At 40.2% G+C, this 23,055-nt stretch overlaps 3 protein-coding genes across 3 annotated transcripts; 1 reads left to right on the top strand and 2 right to left on the bottom strand.

Annotated features, from left to right (window-relative positions):
• The first annotated feature begins 97 nt into the window (after nucleotides 1-97).
• usb1 (U6 snRNA biogenesis 1) lies at nucleotides 98-4,359 on the top strand. Its single transcript, XM_080475590.1, has 7 exons — nucleotides 98-426; nucleotides 590-729; nucleotides 878-1,061; nucleotides 1,514-1,567; nucleotides 2,499-2,604; nucleotides 3,066-3,146; nucleotides 3,528-4,359. The coding sequence occupies exons 1-7, from the start codon at nucleotides 251-253 to the stop codon at nucleotides 3,636-3,638; spliced, it is 852 nt and encodes a 283-aa protein (XP_080331716.1). The 5' UTR covers nucleotides 98-250; the 3' UTR covers nucleotides 3,639-4,359.
• On the bottom strand, nucleotides 4,098-13,247 carry pla2g15 (phospholipase A2, group XV). The gene is made up of 7 exons (XM_080475589.1): nucleotides 12,952-13,247; nucleotides 9,112-9,268; nucleotides 8,499-8,617; nucleotides 8,090-8,188; nucleotides 7,370-7,594; nucleotides 6,602-6,714; nucleotides 4,098-5,574 (listed from the first exon to the last, which is right to left on the bottom strand). The coding sequence occupies exons 1-7, from the start codon at nucleotides 13,100-13,102 to the stop codon at nucleotides 5,173-5,175; spliced, it is 1,266 nt and encodes a 421-aa protein (XP_080331715.1). The 5' UTR covers nucleotides 13,103-13,247; the 3' UTR covers nucleotides 4,098-5,172.
• A 938-nt stretch (nucleotides 13,248-14,185) lies between these two features.
• lcat (lecithin-cholesterol acyltransferase) lies at nucleotides 14,186-23,055 on the bottom strand. The gene is made up of 7 exons (XM_080475761.1): nucleotides 22,696-23,055; nucleotides 19,544-19,700; nucleotides 18,691-18,806; nucleotides 18,465-18,560; nucleotides 17,510-17,734; nucleotides 17,215-17,410; nucleotides 14,186-15,268 (listed from the first exon to the last, which is right to left on the bottom strand). Exons 1-7 carry the CDS (start codon nucleotides 22,988-22,990, stop codon nucleotides 14,914-14,916), a joined length of 1,440 nt encoding a protein of 479 aa, XP_080331887.1. The 5' UTR covers nucleotides 22,991-23,055; the 3' UTR covers nucleotides 14,186-14,913.

Here is a 23,055-nt window from a genome sequence, read left to right on the forward strand (position 1 = left end):
TATTCAATTTATACATGTTTTTTTGTTTGTTTAAAGCTCCACAGTGCAGGTTGAAGGCAAATGCGGAACAAAGTAACCAGTGGCGCTGTGTTGCACTGGGACCGTTAACACGGTTACAACAGGTTGTTTACACCGGACATGGCGGAGTCCCGCGCTGTTTGTGTACTTAAAATAAATTAAAATAACTTTTGACACGTTTAAACGACGCCGTTTCCAGCCGGGACATGAGTTTATACAATGTGATTTGAAGATGTTGGTCGGTTACAGCAGCAGCAGCTCGGAGGAGGACGCGGAGGCCGGAAGTGAAGCTGAGAGGAAGAAAAATTTGTCTCAGAAGAAGCAGGATGAGGAACATGATGATGATCATGGAGATAAAGATGATTTCCCTGCGAAGAAGAAACCCAGAACTGAGGTGTCTAGAAGCAGGTCTGTTTGAGTCGCTTTAATAGACTGTGTCCTGTGTGTAAATTATCCCTGAATGTGATGAGAAAAGAAAATGATTTAAACATGTTACTTGTGTTATTTGTTATCGCTGTCTGAGGACAGCAGCTAATGTTTAACGGTGTTTCTGTCACTGTGTTTCCTCCAGACTTCCTGTGCCCGGATGCCTGTTGGCCATGTTTCCAGATGAAGAGGAGCCACAGACTGCAGACAGCTCACTTCACGGTGGACGTATACGCTCCTTCAAGCACGAGAGAGGAAACTGGGCCACCTACGTGTATTTGCCATGTAAGTCCCAAACTGTGCAGACTGACTGATAATCGGGCCACTGCCAGTACAGCCACTGTTGCTGGATTTCTGAGGCAGTACAAACATCAGCGATGTCACTTTTCATGAACCATACTTTGTGAAGAAACCTCTATTCTTCCATCACCAGACCAGCCTGAGGAGGACTTTACGGAGCTGTTGGGGGAGCTGCTCCAGACAGCAGGGACTCTGGGTGTGGTTTTGACCCCACAGGAAGAGTTCCACCTCAGCCTGTCTCAGACGGTGGTGCTCAAACATCACTGGATCCAGCTCTTCACACAGAGCCTGAGGGCCAGCCTGGCACGCTGCAGACGGTGGGTTTGCAATTCAATCTGTTAGAAATATGGACAGATTCCTTGGTTTCTGTGATACACACTGCTTTGCACCAATGTTACGTTTTTACACTCCAAGACATATGCGGGTCATGTGTGTATTTTAGGAAATATTGCATTTAAATAAAAAAAAGTTGAATAAATTTGTAGAATGTTCAGTTTTGATGTGGAAGGTAGAACAGGTGTGTGTGTGTGGATACTGTCTCCACCTAGTTTTATTCATTTATTCACTTATTTGAGCTACATTGATTCTGATTATTCATTTCTTTTTGTTTTGCTCTATTCTGTTTAATGGAAAATTCCCTGCTACTACTTGAAACAGGACACTTTATGTAACATGTTTATGAAGTATTTGACTAACTTCTGAAAAGAAAAATCTGTTTCAAAAGAGAGAAAATGATGTCAGATTGTGCCGTTGTGTTTCTCGTTGCCAGGTTCCATTGCTCAGCGGGGAAGCTGAAGGTCTACTGTAACGCAGAGAGGACCAGGTACAGTCAAAACCTGACCGGACCAGTTTACAGGCTGCATGTTCAGGCGGCCCTGAGACCTCAGGGGGGGCAGTCGTCAGTTTGGAGGACTTTGATTTGTATTTGTAAAGAAAAGGCATCCCATGTGAAAACTAACTAACTCTAGGCTTGTGCTTGCTCCTGCAAGGTGCCATGATGGAGAGCCTTGGAAACAGGAAGCAGCAGAATAAAAGCTTCAATCCAATTAAAATGTGTGCATGTAGTACAACAGTTTGCACTCTCATCTCTACTGTGCTGAAATCTTTGTTTATCACATGCATGGATTTAACCGGCACAGTTGCTTATGGAGCTCTTGTCACATTGCTTATCTTAAAACAGATCTATTCATGTTGGCTCAGCCCAACAATCCAAGTTTTTTGTGTCCATCTGTGGTTTAAGAATGAATGTTCAAACGTTATTTGAATGTTTACTTTTCCAGTTTGATAGGTTAACTCAAACTATAGTGACACGCTTTCCTTTTCATCTGTGTGAGCCTTTTTTCAAATGGAAAGAAAATGTTAAAAAAAATATATTTTAAAGACCACAGTGAGACATGTTTTAATTCTATTTATTAATCTTTTACTCACATACTTTACTTTAATGTCTCTGTATATTTTACCGTCATGAATAATCTTTTTATCTTGGTTTCAGTCTTTCTTTATTTTATAATTTCCTCTAAATCTTTAGTGTTTTTCATTATTTCATCTTTGTTTTATTCTTCATTTTTTGTCCTCTCTGGCGCTACTGTTTTTTTTAATTTTTATTAATTGAATAAAGCCCCCTTAAGTTACGTTTCTTGTGAAAAATGTGCTATAGAAGTAAAGATCGACTGATTGTACTTAAAGTGGAGTCTGTCTGTGTTTGTGAGGGTCAGTCTGAGCTCACTGTGGACTGTGACGTCTGTCCCCTGCAGGACATTCCTGGGGATGGAGGTGTGGACTCCACATGCTCCGCTGTTGGAGCTGGTTCGGGTTGTGGACCAAACGATGACAGAGTTTCGCCTGGAGACTTTCTATCAGGTCAGTAGTCATCAAACATGAACACACACAAACTGTTTAACCTGTGAAACATGCAGGTTGGTTGCTGGTGTTTCAATAAGTATATTAATACCAATCTAACATGTAAATATGTTGAAGTTAAGGCATTCAGCCATTATCCATCCTAGTGGATTGCTGTCAAATTCATCAACTTGTGCAGCTTCACTGTGGATGAATGTTACCTAAGTTTAACTCTAAATTGCCCTCATAGAGGATAAAACAGAAATGGGAGCGTTTGGAGAATTATTGGAGGAAAAAGAATAGACACGTCCTTAAATGTAAAAAATCATAAGAAAAAAAACTTAAAAGTCAGTTAAAGCACAGTGGCAAAGTACAAATACCCAGTTACTTGCAGCTTTTGTTGATTAAATAACACAGCTGGAGATTTTATCATGGATTACTTGATTCACGGTTCATGAATCAGCAGCCTGATTCCCTTGCAGGAGCCGTCTTTCCACGTGAGTCTGGCCTGGTGTGTCGGTGACTCATCGGTGCAGATGAAGGAAGGTTTGCAGCAGCTGCAGGTACAATGATCATCTCGCCTGTGTACCTTAAATCTCCACACTGACACCACAAGGTTTTCGGTTTTACAATCATTCACAGTGGCTGGGGGATATCAAAGAGTAAAACCTAGACAGGACCAACACAGAGAGATAGTCAAAGGAGAGTTGTGCTTTTGGAAATGACTCGCACTCAGAGTGTAACTCTTGTAAAACATATATTTTTCTTAATTTACTTTAATACAATGAATTTTATAAAAATGCATGAAAATGATGTTTCTTTTTTTTTCAAAAGAGAAGTCGATAATCTTTGTCCAGCTTCTCCTTCCACTCATTCTCCTCAATCATCGTAGTTTTCCTTCCACATTTATCGCCACCCAAGTTCATTTCTGAAAATGATTGTAGAGCCTGGTGGATGAGCATGAAGACGGGCCTTTTCATTTGAAGTTGGAGTGCTCGGAGCTGCGCTGCAGGACGGGAAACAAGACTTTTCGCTTCCCTTTGCAGTCCACATGAGTGAAACTGAGACGAACTGCAGCAGAGAGCGACTAACCGTCACCTCTCACCTGTCTTCACTGCTTTAAAGAAATCCTTTGATAACTGCTGCTGTTACAACAAAGATAATCACATAAAAATAATTGAACTATTTTCTTATTTTTACATTGAACAGACTGTATAAATAAAGATTTTTTTATACTTTAAGATTTGTGATAGCTTCACGGTTCACATTTCAACATTTACGCACACAAAGGAAGCAGTTTGCCATCGCTTTAGACCCTTACAATGAAGGTTTCACTCACCTAATGAAGACAAAGGTAAACTTTTTGCTTTAGTTTTCAGCTTTGAATTAATTAGATGTGTTTTTAATGTGTGCAGCACTGTTTGATTCTAGTTCAATGCTTTCATTTCAAAATATCTGGCAAGTATATACAGCATGTAGCTACTGTAACTGTTACACCCATGATGTTTCTTTTTCACAATGAATTTTATTGTATAATTTAGGGGGTGGGGCTTTAGTAAAAGTAGAATGTCTTACAGTCCTCATATTTCCATGATTTTTCTCAAAAATAAAAAAAGGAGTCCTTCTGATGACCAGATACCTTTTCTGTTTAAGATTGCCAAAACATTAAGTTGTTTTTAGATGTTCGAATGCTTTCATCTACGACCAAAGAGCTTCACTCCAAATTTAAGAGGGAGGTTTTGATCATGCAGAATTAAAAGCCAATTCTGACTCCTCAAGACATTTCAAACACTACAGAGGTCACATTATTGAACTTTTTCTTAGTGCTTTCTGTCACACACAAAGAAAGTTTTAAGAGGTTTGCAGTGAAATGATGCGTCTGCAACAATATGATGAAACGCCACAGTCATCAAAGTGAGCTTGAGTTGATATTTTAAAAGTTTTACAAAAAAGACAAACAGTATTTTTTGTTTATTTTTAATTAAAAACAATATTAAATTTACCTACTTACTATTTTTTTTGGCATTTGTTTCATCTTGTTAGTGTTTTCAGGAACTTTAAACTCTGTCTCATAGCATCCAGTAATACAATAGATAATACATTTGACCTTCACGACATGAAATCCCAGGTGTGTTTTCAGTACTCCAACACATTGATGGCACAATTAAAAATATTAAATAAAATCATTGACTTGTGTGCATGCAGAAAAAGGAAGAATACAATCAAAACAACAAAATGGTCTCAGAGAAACACACCAATACCGTGTCATGTGAAAGATAATAAACAATGTGAGTTATCAAAGTGGCACATACAGGAAGTCCCTGGTTTTTGACCTATATAACTCCTTTATTATAGATAGAGTGGGTAAAATATTGGCTTCTTTGAAGGCTAACGAAAATAAATGGGGACTTGGTCAACATAAAACATTATGGTTTAAAAATCAACTAATTTCATGTAAGAGTCTGCAGTGACTTCATAAAATATCAATAGTTTTTCTCAGGTGAAGTGGCATGAGCAGAGAAATGTTTGGCAGTTATAGATTGGAGGGACAGTCAGCTCGTCTCCGAGTGTCAGAGTGGGTGTGAGACGTCACGGGGGGAACAGCACGGTCTTGATGTACGCCACTGTGGTAAAGTTGGTCAGCATGTCCACGTGTTCGTTGTCCTGCAGCTCCTTCAGCGTCACTGGCTCTTTCTGCCTGCCCACCCATCGCTTGCACTGCAGGGAGCTCTGCAGGTTTACCGTGCCGTCCCCATCGCCAGTCACCACCGTGGGCTCCACGTCTGGGAACTTGTCGCCGTACTGGAAGGACGACGGCGTGGGGACGCCAGTGCCATACAGGCAGTGCATGGCCACGCCGGGGGGCGTCAGCTCGGCCACCAGCGACTCAGTGTCCTGGCGCATGTGCCAGCCGTCCTCAAAATCCAAGTCTTTGTAGAGGCGCTGGTAGTCCTGCAAGGTGTAGTTAAAGTGGGACGTTTGGACCAAAACCTAGAGGACGGATTCGGGGGGGGGGGGGGAGAGAGAAAAGTGAGTTTCTCATCACTTGTTGGACTTTTTGCCAAAGGTGCCTTGAATGGCACATTATTGTTGTTAAGGTGTACAAATGTCCCTTTAGAATCTCCAACAAAATTGATTTTGAGTGTCATTTTTTCATTATTTTCTTTGCTAAATTGTGCAGAAAAAGATCAAAACTGCAAGCCAGGGAAAAGAATTAATGAGCATACAGCACCACCAAAAACTTTAAAAGGTTTTAGTTCTGTTTGTTTTATCTGTCATAAATCATTACAATTTATTTAGCAAATTATTGTTATTGTTTGTAAAACATATATACACATAGTATCTGCTCACAAAAACAGAAAGTGCATATTCCTTTAAATACAAATGTTTGCAAAACATAACTAAATAAAAATAAAATAAAGTACATCTTCATTCAAATAAAGAAGATTAGGGAAGCAGACCTTTGTTCTTTGTGATTGTTAGCTGTTGCTTTACTGCTGAGGACATTTTTTTAATTTAGCAGTGGAGAGGTGGCTTGTAATCCACAATAAAATATCTGGAAACTATGAATCCTGGTAACTACCTGCTGCTAAATTGCTGTACATTGCTGCTTATACTGTACATTCAGTATATTGTCTGATTTTACTGTTATTCATAAGTGTATTTGTATATTTAATCTGAACCATGTACTCTCTTTTAGCATCTCCCTCCTTACTTTAAAACAGTCTTGCCTTTTGCCACCTTGTCATTGTAAATTAGAATCTGTTCTTATGGACTTACCTTGCTAAATAAAATAAAATAAAATAGATGAAATGTGCTATTTAGGTGAATTCCATTCCAGGTCTGGTACAAACTGTATGAAAAGTTCTCATGTTTCCCCTCAATTATCCCATCCTGGTCTTCACATAGATAATCCATCCACAAACACTTCAAACTCCACAGCTTAATAAAAACTGCTTTGAATGCTGGTAGTGAGACTTGTTTTGATGATGTACTACAGGCTGATGCGGGGACAGACCTGATCTTGGGGCCAGGTGTTGGCGTAGGGCAGCAGCCAGTTGGTGGAGACAGCGGTACGCTGCTGGGAGCGGATCTTTAACGGGCTTATCACTGGGATGCGGTTATTATCACCTGAAGGTACACAGAGGAACAAAAGTAAAAGGATTAAAGTTTTACGGTGGGGTTTCTTTTGTGTGTCTGTGGAGTTATTGTCCCCCTTGTAGGGTCACACATGTTGGACCAGTCGAAGGATGGGGATCAGGTGAGGAGTCGGGATTATGATAGAGATTAATAACCTGCACTCATGAACACCAATTCGCTCAACTGTGAGGTGACGGGACAACACGGTGAACTACATTTACCATCAGGAATGAATGTGAAGAAGTTCTTTAAAAAGATATTGGTCTGTGTGGAGAAACAAATCTGAAACACAGGTGGGAAACTCGGTTATCTTACCAGCTCCTAGCTCTCTTTTTATATTCTTTCACACACAAAGAACCTGCACAACTTCGTCATAATGCAACATAACACCAGCAGCTAATACCGGCTGCACACGCATTCGCCTTTTCACTGGTTCATTTTGGGCGCCTTTTCTGATGGCTGCAGCATCATGAGTGTGGACGATGAAAAGTTTGGATTTGGAAAAGATGTGGAATTAAACAATATTGTCCAAAACTCCAAATAACATTAAAATTTTGCCAAATTTTCTAGGATTTATTTGCTTGGTTCCTTTTTTCATTGTCAAGTTTTTCAGCTTATTTCTCTTCAACAGCAGTTTGTGTCTCACCAGAAATAATGACTCGGAGAGTCTTGGCCACGCCGCCCCACGGCGCTCCCAGGGAGACAAAAGCTTTGATGTATTTGTCCTTCCAGGCCTGCGGCTGCTGGTTGAGGAAGTACAGGGTGTACATGTTGCCCATGCTGTGAGCAATGAGCACCACGGGCCCACCGGCCTTCTGCGCCATCTCCTCGATCATCTGCTGTAGCTTCACGAAATATTCCTTATTCTCATCTGGACGGAACAAGAACAACAAATATCCATGACAATACTTTATGGAATCTGTCCTTACTTTTTTCTTTGTCCATCGGTATGGATCCCTCACACTCAGAAATAAAAACAGACTAGAGAGTGTAGTAAAAAGCTACACAAATCAACATGGAGGCCCAACAGACACTAGAACTCTTTTGGTCTGCTTCATGGTTATAAAACAGTGTGTTAGTGGGTGTATTGTATGAATGCTGTTTTCTCTTGCATGTGTATGTGCGGAGCACAAATTGCCCGTCAGATATAATAAAGTTCACCTTAAACCTTGAAAAAGTTGCTAAATCACGTCATCACACAATTTGCATAATTGATTGTTTGCATGTTTTCTGAAAGAGAGAGGAATGACGTTGTGAGGGCGATCAAAAAGTGAGTGAAAACAACAACACTGTCCAGTTGGAGTAAAATTTGAGCTGCAGGACAAAGTGTGAAGGAGTAGGGTTTGGGTTAGGTGCGTGCGTTTACTTGGGGCTTTCCTCCAATCATACGGGGCGCCTCTGACATCATCGTCTCTGGTGTAGCCCCACTCTTCCATTGCTTGGACTATGCTGAAGAAATACATGCCTGCAACACACAAACGCATCATTTACAGCTGCTTTTCAGCTTATTTCTTCTGGACCCCCCCCTGCTCGCTGACTTGCCAGACACACTGGTGGACACATGTTCTCTACAACCTACAAAAGGGGGAGCTTTTCCTTTAAGTAATTTTAACAAATTGTGAGGAGGAAAGGTCTCTGGTGCCACTCCCATGGGGTAACGAGGTTGAAAACCACAGATACACATCATGTGGGCTGAAGAGTGAGTACTGACTAAAGCTTCTTCACGAAGACTCATTTTTACATTCACTGAGGCTCCTCGGGGGTCTTCCACTCACCCACGCTGCGTTTGCTGGGGTCCAAGAACTCGAGTGGGTATGTCTGTCCAAACCCCGGGATGCGGATTTCCACGCCGGGAGGAGACGAAGTGGAATGTGTGGTTCTGTTGTATATTAACCTGTGGACACACAGTTCATAGGGAGACTAAAAGATGTGGTGACACACACAGACACACCCTTGCTGTTTTCACGGTTTGATGTTGTGTGCGTGTGTGAAAACAGTGAAGTAACCCATGCAGGTGTGAGAAATCTTTGAGGTTTGCCAAGGAGAAGTGAGCATGTGACCAAAATAAACAGGTTGTAAGATGAAAACTGAAACTTTACTTCTGCAATCACTTTCTATAGAAAAGAGCAAATGGTTGGGGCACTTCTCAATCAACTTGACTTGAAGTCTTTAAACTCCATTTGGATTTCTTTTTAGATCTGCACTCGTTAATAGGCTTAATTCTGTACATAAAAGAAAAGCTACAGTCTTGGAGATGCTCTGACCAAGATATTGTCAAAACCACTCAAATCTTTATATTTGACTGTTTCAATGTTCATTTTACTACTTTACTCCATCTAAAAAAAAAAAAACTGTCTGCGATGAGTCAGGTCGGACAGAAGCGCCCACCTGATGTTGTCTATCCAGCAGTCGATGGCCACGGGGACCAGCAGCTCCAGGTTGAGCCACAGTGTGAAGAAGGTGTTGGTCTTCTTGTAACAGATGTAATGGACCACGCTGGGTTTATCCAGCCTGGCCTCCAGCTGGTTTCCGAGATCCCCCGGGACTGTGGAAGAAAAAAAAAAAAAAAGCAACAGGAGGTCACCACCGTCAGGAACAGTTTGAGTGAAAACAACACAAAGTTCAAATCAAAATTTTCTCCAGAATCTTTGGGGGGAATAACTCTTTGATTATCAACTTCTACTGGAGAATGAAGAAATTATGATGAATATCAACTTCTGCAACAAAGGAAAAATATGCAATTTTCAAAACTTTAAACTCATTTTACATCAGTTTTCTATATGAACCCTCTCTATACATAGTTGAAGAGGCACTTTTGTTGTTTACTTACAAGTGCAGCTGATTCTACGAGTTAATCCGAAAATTAAAGGTCACAGAAATGACCTTTAGTCAGAGAGGAAGACGATATGGAAAGAAATCAACAGACAGTCAATATTATCTGGCTTAACTGATACTCTGGGAAAGTGCTGCATGTATTTGACTGTTGTAACACAATCTCTTGCAGTGTTACTCAGCCTGTATTAACTTGCTTTGTAACAGAGGTAGCATTAAATTGTAACCTCTAGAAAACCAAAAGTACACAGACATTTTGTGTTCTTACCAAGGAAATCACCTAGAAATCAGCCAGAGATTCAGTTCATCATGTTTTGTGATAAACTAGCAAATAGATTTGAACACACAAAAAGTGTTTTCCAGACAACCAAACATTATACGTCCATCTTCCATTCAATTTCATCCACATGGAGGGTATATTTTATGGAGCAGGAAACAGGAGAATTTTCTTCTGAGAATAAAGCCCCAACACAATTTGAATAGAATAAAAGCGGTATTGAAGATGGACACAGTCTACTGCCACTCACATCCCATTCAGGCCCCACCAGAGTTGGACTGCAGTCATTCTTAGACCACAACTTTTGAAGCGGATGCTTTCATGTAGCTCCGAGTTTAGTTTTACTTTCATACTGGCACAGCCGTGCCACACAACCAGTAAACAGAGAACTTTGGTTTAGAGCGCAGACCCTTCCTCACAACAACAGCCTGACTCCAACTCGAGATCACTGGAGGTCAAACATTGCACAACGTTATCACAAACTTGTGGAGACAGACGGAGGCCGCAACCACAAACACAGATAAGACTCCTGTAAACTCAAAACATGGTTTCCAACCGTAGACTAAACAAAAGGGAAAACTTTACTATACTTTATTCTGAAGAGAAATGTTTTAACGAGCTTCATAGTCAGGAAATGTACAATTGTGCCTAGCGTATTTGAATCATGAAGTTACAGATGCAAGCAGCCACAATGGGATTTCTATAGAAGGTGGGGAACCTCACTTTTAATGAGGTTGAAATCAGGGACAGACTCAAAGTCGGGCTAAGACACCCAGATGAGATGGCTTGGTCATTGGGATGCTCCCTGGATGTCGTCTATTGAAAGTCTACCAAGGTCCCAAAATTACAGTATATCTCTCGGTTGGTCATTTGAGGCTTCACGTCCCCCCACTAAAGGAGCTGGGGGGACCAGTTCTTGGACACTTGGTATGTCTGCTCTACACAACACCTCAGTGATCACGTGAGGACCATGCAGAAAAGAAGATGGATGAACGATCGAGTTCATAGAAAAAAAAAGATGCATTTCCATGTTGCTGCTGGGACTTTCATGTGGGTCCCTCTTCTGTATCTCATGGAAATCAATGATTCACACCTTAAGCTCTATAATCTGGAGGTTGATTGGTGGTGCATTGCACACACTTATTTTCCGTCAGTTTGTGGTGACATGTCATTATTAAAGGTGAGTATTTTCAACTGCTCCACTGAGTGGATGCCATTTTCAGCAGTCATGCAGAACTTAGTGTAACACCTGTTCTTGAAATAAAAGAATCTATAAAACAGCAACATTCAGAATTATCAGCAAAAAGCAGCTGAAATGAACCAACATGCAGACAGCAGCAGACAGAAGGAAGCTAGGAATATGTCAGAGGTGCTGTGAATACAGTGATGGGTCACTATCGCGATAGTACCAAAAGTAGTGGCATTTACAGTAACACATTAATTTAGAGCATATATTGCCTGAAATGGCTCAAACTGAAACTGAATCAAATTGTGATCAATGCCTTCTCACCAATAGTGACACGCAACATAAATGAGTAACACTGGGGCGTCGGCCAAAAGGATTGCATGCTAAAACCTGCCTGCTCCTGCCCGTTGGATGGCCATGTACAGAGTACAGAAGAGATAAAACTCTATCCTTTCAATGAAAGTAAGATCTAAATAAAGCTGAAAGATATTAATCGATCATGTGATTTTTTTTGTCGTGCAGTGAAATAGCGATTTGATTCGCAGTGACTACAAGCACTTGGGTTTTTGAAGTTAATGTTTTTCCAAAAACAGTTATCTTTCTATTGTTCCAAATTTCCCCACAGCTGTGACTAAACCTTGTTTTTTCTTGTTCCGTCACATCATTTTTCACTGTGAAGAGAAACACAATGGTAATTAAGAAATTGCAAAGATTTTAGCCAGTTCACAATAGCCTGAACTAGAATGTGTGGTTGTCATTTTAGGTTATCAGTGTATGTTATCGTTTCAGATGTATTAGGATGAAACTGGGTTGTAAGTGGTGACTGTGCCCCAGTATGACAAATGTAGAAAAGGACTTCAGTGCTTTGGTCAATTGATTTTGGCTGTGAGACAATGCTACCTCATGGATCAAATGAAAATGAGTAAGATTTCATCAAAATCATGTAATAAACTACTTCATATTCAATATCAATTTTTAATGGAAAAAAAACTGAAGTTATGGCTCAGCTCTCTGTAGAAATCCTGTTTTTTCATGTGGTGCCTTGGAAAATGTCCAACATGTAGAGTAATTCATATAACAGTTAAATGCAATGACAAGCATTTTGCTTGAATTTATAACAAGTTTCATAAAGTATGTAATAATTCTACAATTAGGGGACGTTTTCATAGTCTGTTGGTCTGACTTTGAATGACCCTTCAGTCTAGAACAGTCTGAGGACAAACTCCCTTTTATACTGAGAACTTAATTGGTTGCTGAGTCAAATCGTGCTGCTCAGTCATATGATCAGGAGGCTGTAGGACTGTAAACAATCTCCCTTCATGCACCAAGATCTTACGTCAACACAACTAAGAGTACGTCTGCACACATGAGGCTTATAATCGATACTTAATCTGTTCAATTACGTCGACATTACTAGGATTATGTTCATTTATTTGCCCAGTTCACTGGAGTCCTCCGAGTCGAACTGAACTACATTCAAAAATACGTCAATTTAAGGAATTTTGCATTAATGGGTTTGATTTGACAGAAACTGCGTTGAATCTTTTACACAGCACATATAAAAAAATCGAATGTGAAAATATTTAAGTTAGATTTCATATACAATACAGTATAGGTAAATATCTAGAGAGAACTTGTTTGTTTTCACAGAGGAACACTATGAACCAGCAGGCCAAACATGTAGTAAAAGTTACAATAAAAAATTTAATCAGAATAAAGTGAACAAACATATTACAGCCGTATTAAAGTCAGGTCGCTTTCATGTTTTTAAATGTTCGCGTTTTGCGTTTAGCTTCACGTTGTTGCAGTTACAAGGTAAAATAGTGTAAATGGGATAGATATTAAATGGAGTTTGGCCCGCGGTGATTGCCTCAAACAGGATGAGAGTGAGACTAAGCTGTGACAAACAGTGAAAATGGAGTGGGACACTTACTGAGGACGACGGGAGGTCTCGGGGACTGACAGGACTTGTCTCCGGCACATTTCTCCAGAGGTTTTGCGCTGCTCCGAGCCGACAGCAGCAACAACAGCAACAACAACAACAAACCCACAGAGAAGGCGGTCAACCGGTGCCAACCCGCCATGACGCCCGATGTCTCATAGCCAGCTGATCATCGTCCGCGTGCGCACATGTGAAGCTCGAGTGAGTCCAACGGCTTCTTAACCGCTTGCGATTATTTCCTCCGAAAAAAACAACACCCAAACAACGTGCATCACGCGGTCCCAAGCACAGAGCAACCAATCCGGCAAGGCAAGTTCTCACATGCACACGCCTCAATAATGGATTGCAGAACTCATCGATTGCTTCATAAGCACACACACACACACACACACACACACACACACACACACACACACACACACACACACACACACACACACACACACACACACACACACACACACACACACACACACACACTATATATATATATATGTATTCTGTATTCTGTATTCTGTAAGTAGACTTATATAAGTAGACCTTTATAGACAAAAAGACACAATATAAGTAGGTACATGGACCCTGAAGTAGTCACCCCACTGAAAACTGGAGCTGACGATGGATGGGTCCCCACTTCTTCTCCAGGGCATTTACCTCTGTTTAGGAAGTAGATGATTAAGAAACTAAAATAATCTTAACTCACTAGAATTTTTGCTCTATTTTAAGTTTTGTTTGGTTCATATGTCAATTTTAATTCCCCCGCGATTAATACAGTATTTCTCTTCTCTTCTCTTCTCTTCTCTTCTCTTCTCTTCTCTACTATTCTCAAAATTCGGCAAAATCTATTTCATCATGTCTTCACATGTGTTGACTAAACGTATGAAGTATATACCAAATATGGTTAAAAAAAACACAGGAAAACACAATGCTGCATTGTTTTTGTAAAATCGGTGGTGGATTACATTTAACAGCACATCTTGGATCGCATCCCTGTTGCACTGCTTCAAACTAAAATGTGGAGTTACCAATGTCACATATTAACTTGACCAAGATCGTCATTATTTATCATGCCCAGCTATCTATGACTGTTTTCTGATGACACCGGTGACTTTCATGCTCAAGTCACCTAAGAAAGCAAAAATATGCAAAAGACATAGTGCTGCAGTTTGGCTTCTTTGAGGCAAGGGACCAGCTCATTAATGCAACGCTGCGGATCCCAACAGTTCAAGATCAAACGTGACATTAGATGCTTTATTTTAAGTGGAAACATTCCAAAATATATTTCTCACATTTAAAAAAACTGCATTGTACATACATCATTATCATTTAACATGATTAACAGGAATGTTAAAACTAAAACATGATTTCATGGAAATTGTTCCAAAATATTTTCTGCACATTTTTAAAAATACATAAGGCACAAAAAGATATTATTACACATGATTAGAATAAAACACATGTGGTATGCACAAATAACTAACATGTACTTTTATAATATTAATCATGGGATTAGTTATTCATTGTCTACCAAAGACTAAGAGATAATGTGACACAATAATATAGACTGATGCATTAAATAAATGCTGCCTGCTATGTTTGTATCTATTGAAAGTATTATGCTTTTGTAAATATTAGCAAAAAAAACACCAAATAAAGGTAGAAACATCTAAAAAGACAGCCTTGTACACAATAGAAATAAACAAATTAGGGTCAAAACCACAGTGTCAAGTCATCAGCCTTGAGTTTAGATAAGAGGGTCAGGGTTAGAGTCCCCCTCCAGTCCATGTCGATCTAGAGCTATTGCACATAAGGCTCTTTCTTGATCCAAGACGAGGTGACACGTTTTATCCTTGCGAACAGACTCAAGACTAAACTCTCTAAAAATCCAGCACTTTGTGATTTATTTAACTAAACCCTTGTTTAAAAAAAATAACCAAAAACCTGCAATCCAGTTTAAAATCTAACTTCTACTTCTTCGGGTGTGTCAGAGTTGCCCTCCAAGATCTTCTGGATTTGTTCGAGCACCTTTTCATGAAACACAATATCCAAGTGGGCCAGACCTCGGTACTCTGTCACGTGGACAGCCTGCTTCTGCTGCCCAGACCATTGTTTGCAAAGGCCCATGCTGTAGCTGTCCACTGTGTCGTCCCCGTCGGCGTAGATAAAGTCCACGGGGTCCCCGTTGGGGAACTCCTCATCGTAAATGTACCTCACGACAGTTGGAAGTCCCACACCGTACATGCACCACACCTCCACACCGGGCGGGTGGAGGTCACTGGTGAGGTTCTTAGTGTCCTCCCACATGTACCTGTTACCATCAAGAGAACAAAGAGCTTTAGAGTGTGCATTATTGTTTACATTATTTTAAAAAAAAAATACATTAGAGAGTCATTTCTACCCTACATGTTGCCAGCATCCACAGATTCAGTTCCAAAACTCTTTAGTCTCTAATTTATTGTGACTTTATTTGTTGTAGTCAAAGTTTCACTGATTTTCAGAGTCATGCCTCAGCAAAATGGGAGTGGAGTTTGCATGATGTATGGATTTTAAAGGAGCGTTAACAAGCGACTCTGAATTGATCTTAGATATTAACCTCTCTGTCTCTCAGTATTTGTCCTGTTTCAGCCCCCTGTGACTCAAAGATAAACAAATAAATAAAATCAATTCAAATAATATAAAACAATGATAAAAGTGAAATGAATGATGAAAAAAAACCAATAGAATAAAAAATAGAATTTTAAAAAATGTGGTCTATAACACAAGTGGGATGCAATAGAACAAAAGGGGGAAATTGCACACACAAAGTAGCAACTTTACAAAGATTTAACAAAAAACACAGATAGATATGTCACTAGAAAACAGAAAAAAATATTAAAACTGTATGACTATGTATACACACCCAAATGTATTCTTGTATAAATATGTATGTATATGCACATAACAATACATTCAAAAACGTTAAGTACAATTTAAGTTGCAAAAGGACTGGCAATAAAATTATATTAGTAAAATTAAGAAGATAACATCAACACTAAATAAAAGCCAAATTAAAACGTGGGTCTTGAGTTTGTTTTTATAAACGTGGGGAATAATTTTGGAAAGCTGCCCCTCCTTGAGGTTTTTGTCTTAACTTTTGGAAGAACTAAGAGGCTGGAGCCAGTGCAGCTCAGGGTTGATAGGGTTCATAAGAGAAAAGCAAGTCTGATTGATAAGAAAGTAAAGATAAGAATACCATGGAAATTGATGAAAGGAGCTTAAAATTGATCCTGAAACACACAGGGAGCCAACGCAGTGATTTTCAAACCAGTGTAATGTGAACCCTTTGTCTGGTCCTCGTCAACATATGTGCAGGTGAATTCTGGAGTAAATGGACGTGTGACACTCTATTTTTGGAGAGAGCACAAAGCAAGGCATCACGGTTATCAGTACTACTCAATAAAGGCATACGCCAGCATCTCTGTGTTACCCAGAGACAAATGGTTGGACTCTGATTATATTCTTAAGATGATCAAAACACTTGATGTGCGGAATTGATTATCAAGCTGCATCTCATGTACCACCAGCAGTATGTGAGCTCCCTCTGGTGTTACATACCTGCTCTCTTTTTTAATGCTTTGATTTGCAAAAAATTACCAACATATAATAATCGGGGTCAAGAGGAAATCTAATTTGTGTCTCCTCTGTTACTGGAGGGCTCAACATTTTCTCAAGTGGCACACACTGTCAAAACTTTAAGAACCACTGGTATAGTGAATTTTGCTCATAATTGTTGAAATAGAGCAAAATGACTTGGGAAAAACTCAAGACATTTAAGTAAAACAGAAAAAAGCTAAATAGTATTTTTTTGTTTCTCTCTTTATTGCAAACCCCTGGGCGCAGTTAATTGGTAGTATGGGTGGGCTGTGAGGGAGTAGACAGGGAATTATTTTAATACTCTTTTCTGCTTAATTATTTTTCACTGGACATGGGGATAACATTTATCTCGTCAATCTACTTCAAAACAAGAGCCGTCAACTCTTGCATATTGAGAATTCAACCTGAACTGATGAAGCAGCCTTTTTTTATACTGTATTTGCTGCTCTTTAATTTTTATTTCTACACTGGGATTGGAAGTTTTTTTGCAAGAAGTGCTTTCTTTAATTATTACTTTTGAAATAAATGAATGAATGAATGAATGAATGAATGAATGAATACAGACTGAGATCTTCTGAGCACAGCTGAATGCTTTGTTAACATTAAAAAGTTTTTAGTTACCAGCCGTCCTCAAAGTTGATGTCGGTGAAGAAGCGCTGGTAGTCCCTGTTGGTGTAGTTGAAGGTGGGTGTGGAGATGAAGATGTGATCTTTGGGCCAGGCGCTCTGAGACGGCAGCATCCAGGGGTTGGTTGTCACCATCCTCTGCTCCTCGCGGATTTTAATGTTGGAGATCATCGGTATGCCATCATTTTCACCTTAAGTGGTCAAAAAGCATCAGAGGGTTGTGTCAAAGTTGTTTCATATGCTTGAATGACTGTACATGGTAATGTTACAGTTTTGTTTACAGAGTTTACCTGAAGCCAGGACTCTCAGTGCTTTAACGGCGCCCCCCCATGGTGCTCCCAGAGAAATGAAGCCCTTGATGTACTTGTCTTTCCAGGCCTGGGGCTGGTGGTTGAGGAAATAGAGGACGTATTGGCATCCCATGCTGTGTCCCAGGAGATAAACGGGCTTCTGGTATTGCTCGTACATTTCCTCGACCAGGTCCTGCAGCTTCTTTAAATACTCTGTGTTTTCATCTGAGGCGTACACGGAGACAAAGGGAGTGCTTTCACGAGGCAGGGGTTTTTAAACTTTGATTTTGTCAGACAAATATGGGACAATATAGGGGGAAAAAAGCTTTACTTATTAACAGTAAGTCATTTAGATATACAAAAGCAACAGAAAACAAAGATACAAATATAAATCTAACAAAAAATTAATTTTTAAAGAACTCAAGGGAGTGACAAAAAATACTTCTTACATATAACTCTCTCTGACATTATATTTACATTTAGAACATAAATGTCATTATGTATTTTACAAGGAGATCCTGCAGGTAACAATGTGGTAGAAGACATGAAGAAATGAGCACACTCACAGTTAGACATGTCTCCTTGTTGTCTCTGACATGAAGCTTCAAATATGTTTTCATTGAAAAATGTGATGATTTAACCTAAATGGACTTGATTTTGATTCCCATATTCCCATAAGTCCTCATAATGTGTATGTGGTTACAGATTAAGGTCCCCACAACTGCTGTCACACACGCACGACCACATGCATGCAAAAAACATACTGTCTTCTAGATATTTGTCTTATTTAAATATTGTCTTTAACAAATTCTATTTCTTCTAATAACTAATTTACCTTTATATATTCTTATATTTTTTAAGTGTAACTATGTTTCATTATTTGAATCATAATTCAAGATAAAAATGTGGCTGTTGCTGTATAAGTGGATGTACTGGGGTGCATCCTGCTACTTACTCGGAGTTAATCTCCAATCGTACGGTGCCCCGCGGACCGTCTCATTTCGAGTGTACCCCGCGTGAACCAGATGTTGCACCATTGTGTGAAAATAACCTGCAAAGCAGTAGACTGAATCAATACAAATGTCTGTTGGACATTTTAATTGCAGACGTCTGAGTAATTCCATAATAAAAACGCATGAAAAGTTGAAAAACCTGGCTGTAGAAAGCGGCATGTTTCTCACCAGTCAGCTTGTTTTGGTCAAGAAACTCTACGGGATAGGTTTGCCCAAATCCTGGCACCCGAACCTCGACTCCCGGGGAGTTGGAAGACCGCCGAGTCGTCCGGTTATAAACAAGTCTGGAAGCACAGGAGTGTTCGTATCATTAAGTTTTGGGGAAAAACATTCATTAATACCTGGAAGTAGAAGAAAAATATTTTGGCCTGCCAGGAGAAGCTGTTCCATGTGGTGATGATGGCTCTGCCAATCACGCTATTAACCTTAAAAAGCCCTTTCAGCATGCCTGGTAGCACCAAAGCCAAGTCTAGTGTACCCTATATTCTTTAAAACCCTCAGTCTGGGGCAGGGGTGTGCAACTTTGATCATTTTCATCCTCAATGCTAAATCGTAACAACAATGGTTCTCAAACTGGCCAAACTTTGGGGGGCTGCAACAGAAATACAGGATAAAGAGGCCTTTTTCCCCAGGCCAATTTATTTTTTCTTTTGATTTTGTGAATTCACAATATGAAAGAACTAAGTGAGGGGTGATGTTATTAATTGTGTTGCTCGATGAAAAACTACTGAATTTAAGGAGAAAACGAAATAAAATCAAACTGTGAAATTAAGATGTCAATTCTGTACAATCAACAGGGCAAACTGGTTTTAAATCAGGGCTGCACAATATCAGATGAACAAGTAATAATGTTGAGTACTGCAATAACTATATGATTTGCAGTAAATACAAACTTTCAAGTAGATGACAAATATCTGTGCTTTGAGTCCTACTCTTTCAAATAACAGTGATTTTTCTCTTGCTCTTCAACAGCGCTTTTATCACACTATTTATGTGAATCAATCATGATCACGTGTAAAACCTGATGTTATCGATCCAGCAGTCCACCCCGATAGGCATGAACATGTTGAGGTCGATCCACAGGGGGAACCAGTCCTCTGTTTTCTTGTAGCACATCCAGTGGACCAGCGTCGGCTTGTTCAACTTGGCCTCCAGACGGTTCCCGAGGTTCCCCGGCACTGAACACACAAGAACACGAATACACATCCCGTCAGATCACTTCAATCAAAACAAAAGCAAATACCCCAAAATTTTAACATTCAAAAACTAAACAAAAGTTTTAAGAATGTTTGGGGGGGGGGGGTGAAAAGAAATTGCAGCAACTTCAGAAATTTAAAAAAGTCTGAAGACCTGGTGCTCTTGGATTTAACTGCTTTATTTGACACAGTGGACCTTGACATGCTGAGCTCTCATTTGGAGTGGTGGGTGGAGATCAGGGGTCCTAGAATGGTTACGTGGAAGATCAAACTTTCTGTGTCGGCAAGTCAAGCCCACCATAAAAACCCTTGGTGTCACGTGATCCAAACATTAGGCTTGGCGGTCGTATCAAGAAGGCTGTTAAATCGATTTTTTCTTCTTTCGGGGCCGCTGGCTAAAATAAAAGCGGGTCTTGATAGGCAGCACTTTGAGGCAATAATCCATGTTTTCATGAACACTCGGCTGAAGTCTTTTAACTGGAAAACGTAAGCAAGAGCACATTTCACCTGTTTGAGCCTCACTCCACGGGCTGCCTGTCCATTTTAGATTCCATTTTAACATCCTTTTATTTGATTTTAAATTGTTCTGTGGTGCTGCCCCACCATACCTCTCTGAACCGCCCCACCTTTACTAACCTGCCCGTCCCCTCAGGTCAGACGCTTCAAAAATATAGATATATTGGATTGAGTTGGAATCTGTGTGTTATTCTGCTGTAAACTTCTAGATAGTTTCACATCAGCTATGCAACTTTAGCACAGTTATACCCAGTAATCATCCCCTTTTCATTGCAGATTGTATAGTCATAGAGAGGACCAGGTTACATAGAATGTGGCATGAAGTGTTCCAGCAGATGTTTACAAACGATTACTCAACCGTCACTTTTTACCGAATTGGCACGTGATGTTTGGTCAAAATCTCCCTCGGCTGGTACGTTCCTCTGGTGATTCTCCTGTGCAGTACACTGTATCACTGTTTGGACAATGAACTTTTCACTGTAAACACTGATTCAGACCTGGTAGGAGGAGAAAATGTCCTGCTGAGTTCCTCGTAATAAAAGCAAATTAGCAAGAGTATGTCCCACAGAAAATGTTGGACTAGTTTAACGGATGTTTTTGGCCAAATGTTTTATGAACACTTTAAGCTCCAGCAAATGTGTCTTTTTAGTGCAGATTAGTGCTACACGTATATTGTCCCACACTCTCACGCTGTAAACTCACATTTTACAAGACATCTCAAAAAATGCAAACACAATGGAAGATTTCATAAATTCTGATTAAAGTGTAAAACTTCCAAATATTCATGTTTTATTACACATAAACTGCAATATTACAGTTTGTGTTTTATTTTTTATGCTAGAGTTTATGTGTATGCACCTTAAAAATGGAAAATATAGTATCTCAAAAATATTGGAACATTTCACGAGAAGAGATGTTTTATTCATTTTCATTATGAACTTAATGAAAGAAACGTAGACTACAGTGAGCCGCCACAGCCTCCTGCTGAGTGAGTAATCTTGTTTCTTCTTCCATAATTACACTTGTGTGACGTATCTGCTGTGTTGTTTTCCAGCTACAAAGCTATGTTACTTTACAAGGACCTCTTTCTCTTTTCATGTACAAAAGCTGTGAACGGTTGAGTATGTTGTGTTAATTTCATTCAGTGAAAGAAACAACAGCAATAACTTGAGAACCAGGTGTTGTTTAGTTCAGTTTGTACAAAACTGCTAAACCAGACACATCACACAAGCTAAGTTACTTCACCAACACCTCTGTTCTGATTCTTATTTCTCTAAAAAAAAACAACAACAACCGGTAACTATTGAATATGTGGTTATTCTGTTTCATTTGTACAAAGTGACTAAAACAACTAACATGCAGTTGCACTTCTCATATCTGTAGAAAAACTGGTAGAAAGAAGGAATATAATAGATTCGAAAAAGACAGGCACAATGTATGACCCCTGTGACACAATAAATGAAGTCCCAGTTGAATTGTGTGGACTCGCCTCATCTTGTTTTAATGAAATCAGATGAAGTTTTTTATAGTGAACCATGAATTATTCAGACAACATGAAGAGGGGATGATGAGTTTCTGGGGTAAAACTGTGGGACGCCTTCACCAAAGGCTGGCTGACGTCCAAATTCATGACCTTTAAGAAAAACCCTCCTCTGCTCCTGCAAAGCACCATCACTGACTCACGTTTTGTGCCTAAAAAGTGGTGGTGTGACCCAGATAAGCAGGAGAAAAACAGTGAAGCAGAGGGTCAAATGTGCAGAGTCCTACTGTGTTTGACCTCAACTGATAGCCTGAAGACACACAGAGACCGTTACTGGACTGAGCTCCAGTGCGGCATTGCATGTTATCAGAGCCATTTTATAATTGAATCAACAAAATATAGGCAACATATATCAGTGCCCTGGGGCTGCACGGTGGCACCGTGGTTAACGCTCTCACAAGAAGAAGGCCAAGATTCAAGTACCAGCCAGAGCCTTTCTGTGTGGCGTTTGCATGTTCTCCCTATGTGTGCATGATACTCTGGTTCCCTCCCACAATCCCAAAATATGTGTGGTTAATTGGTGACCCTGCCCTCAGATGTGAATGTGTGTAGTTGTTTGTCGCTCTGAGAATTTGTCCTGTGATAGACTGGCGACCTGTCCAGGATGTATCCTGCTCTTAAGCCCATAATAAGCTGGGATCGGCTCCAGCACCCTAGGCAAGAGGCCATAGTTGGTGATGTTTGCATCTCTTTGAAGGATTAAATAAAATTAATAAACAGGAGGTGCAAGTTTGACACCCATGTTCAAGACACAAGCAATATCAAAAAAAAAAAAAAAAAAAAAGGATTCAAGGGTTAAATTAAACTGATTCTGGAATGTTGAACTAAAATAAAACTGGATTACCTCTGCCAAATAGACACTACTTTCCCCTTAGTAGTCGTGTACAGTTACATTTTTCTGAAGACCCCAGGCCCACTCACCGATGATGAGAGGTGGAGTGCTGTTGCTCGGTGGTCTGGGTTTGACATTGGGGGGAAAAACCACGTTGATGATCCAGAAAGCGGCGGAGTGATGGAGTCCCAGCAGGAAGAGGGCCAGCAGCACGGAGCTCCAGAGGCCGGGGGGTCCCATCGTGTTTGTCCGTCCGCCAGCTGTGGAGCTCAGACCGGGCTTTGACTCGGTTTGTGAACCGCCGCCGCTGCAGCTCCCGGAGGAGGAGGGGGAGGAAGAGGAGGAGGAGGGGGAGGAGGAGGAGAGCAAACAACACAAGGTCATTCCAACTTTCTGCCTACCATCTCTGACTTACAGACTGAGCAGCGACTCCACGTGGTTTATATGAC

The sequence above is a fragment of the Lipophrys pholis genome (genome assembly GCF_963383615.2).
Source record: "Lipophrys pholis genome assembly, chromosome: 11".
Classification (NCBI taxonomy): domain Eukaryota; kingdom Metazoa; phylum Chordata; class Actinopteri; order Blenniiformes; family Blenniidae; genus Lipophrys; species Lipophrys pholis.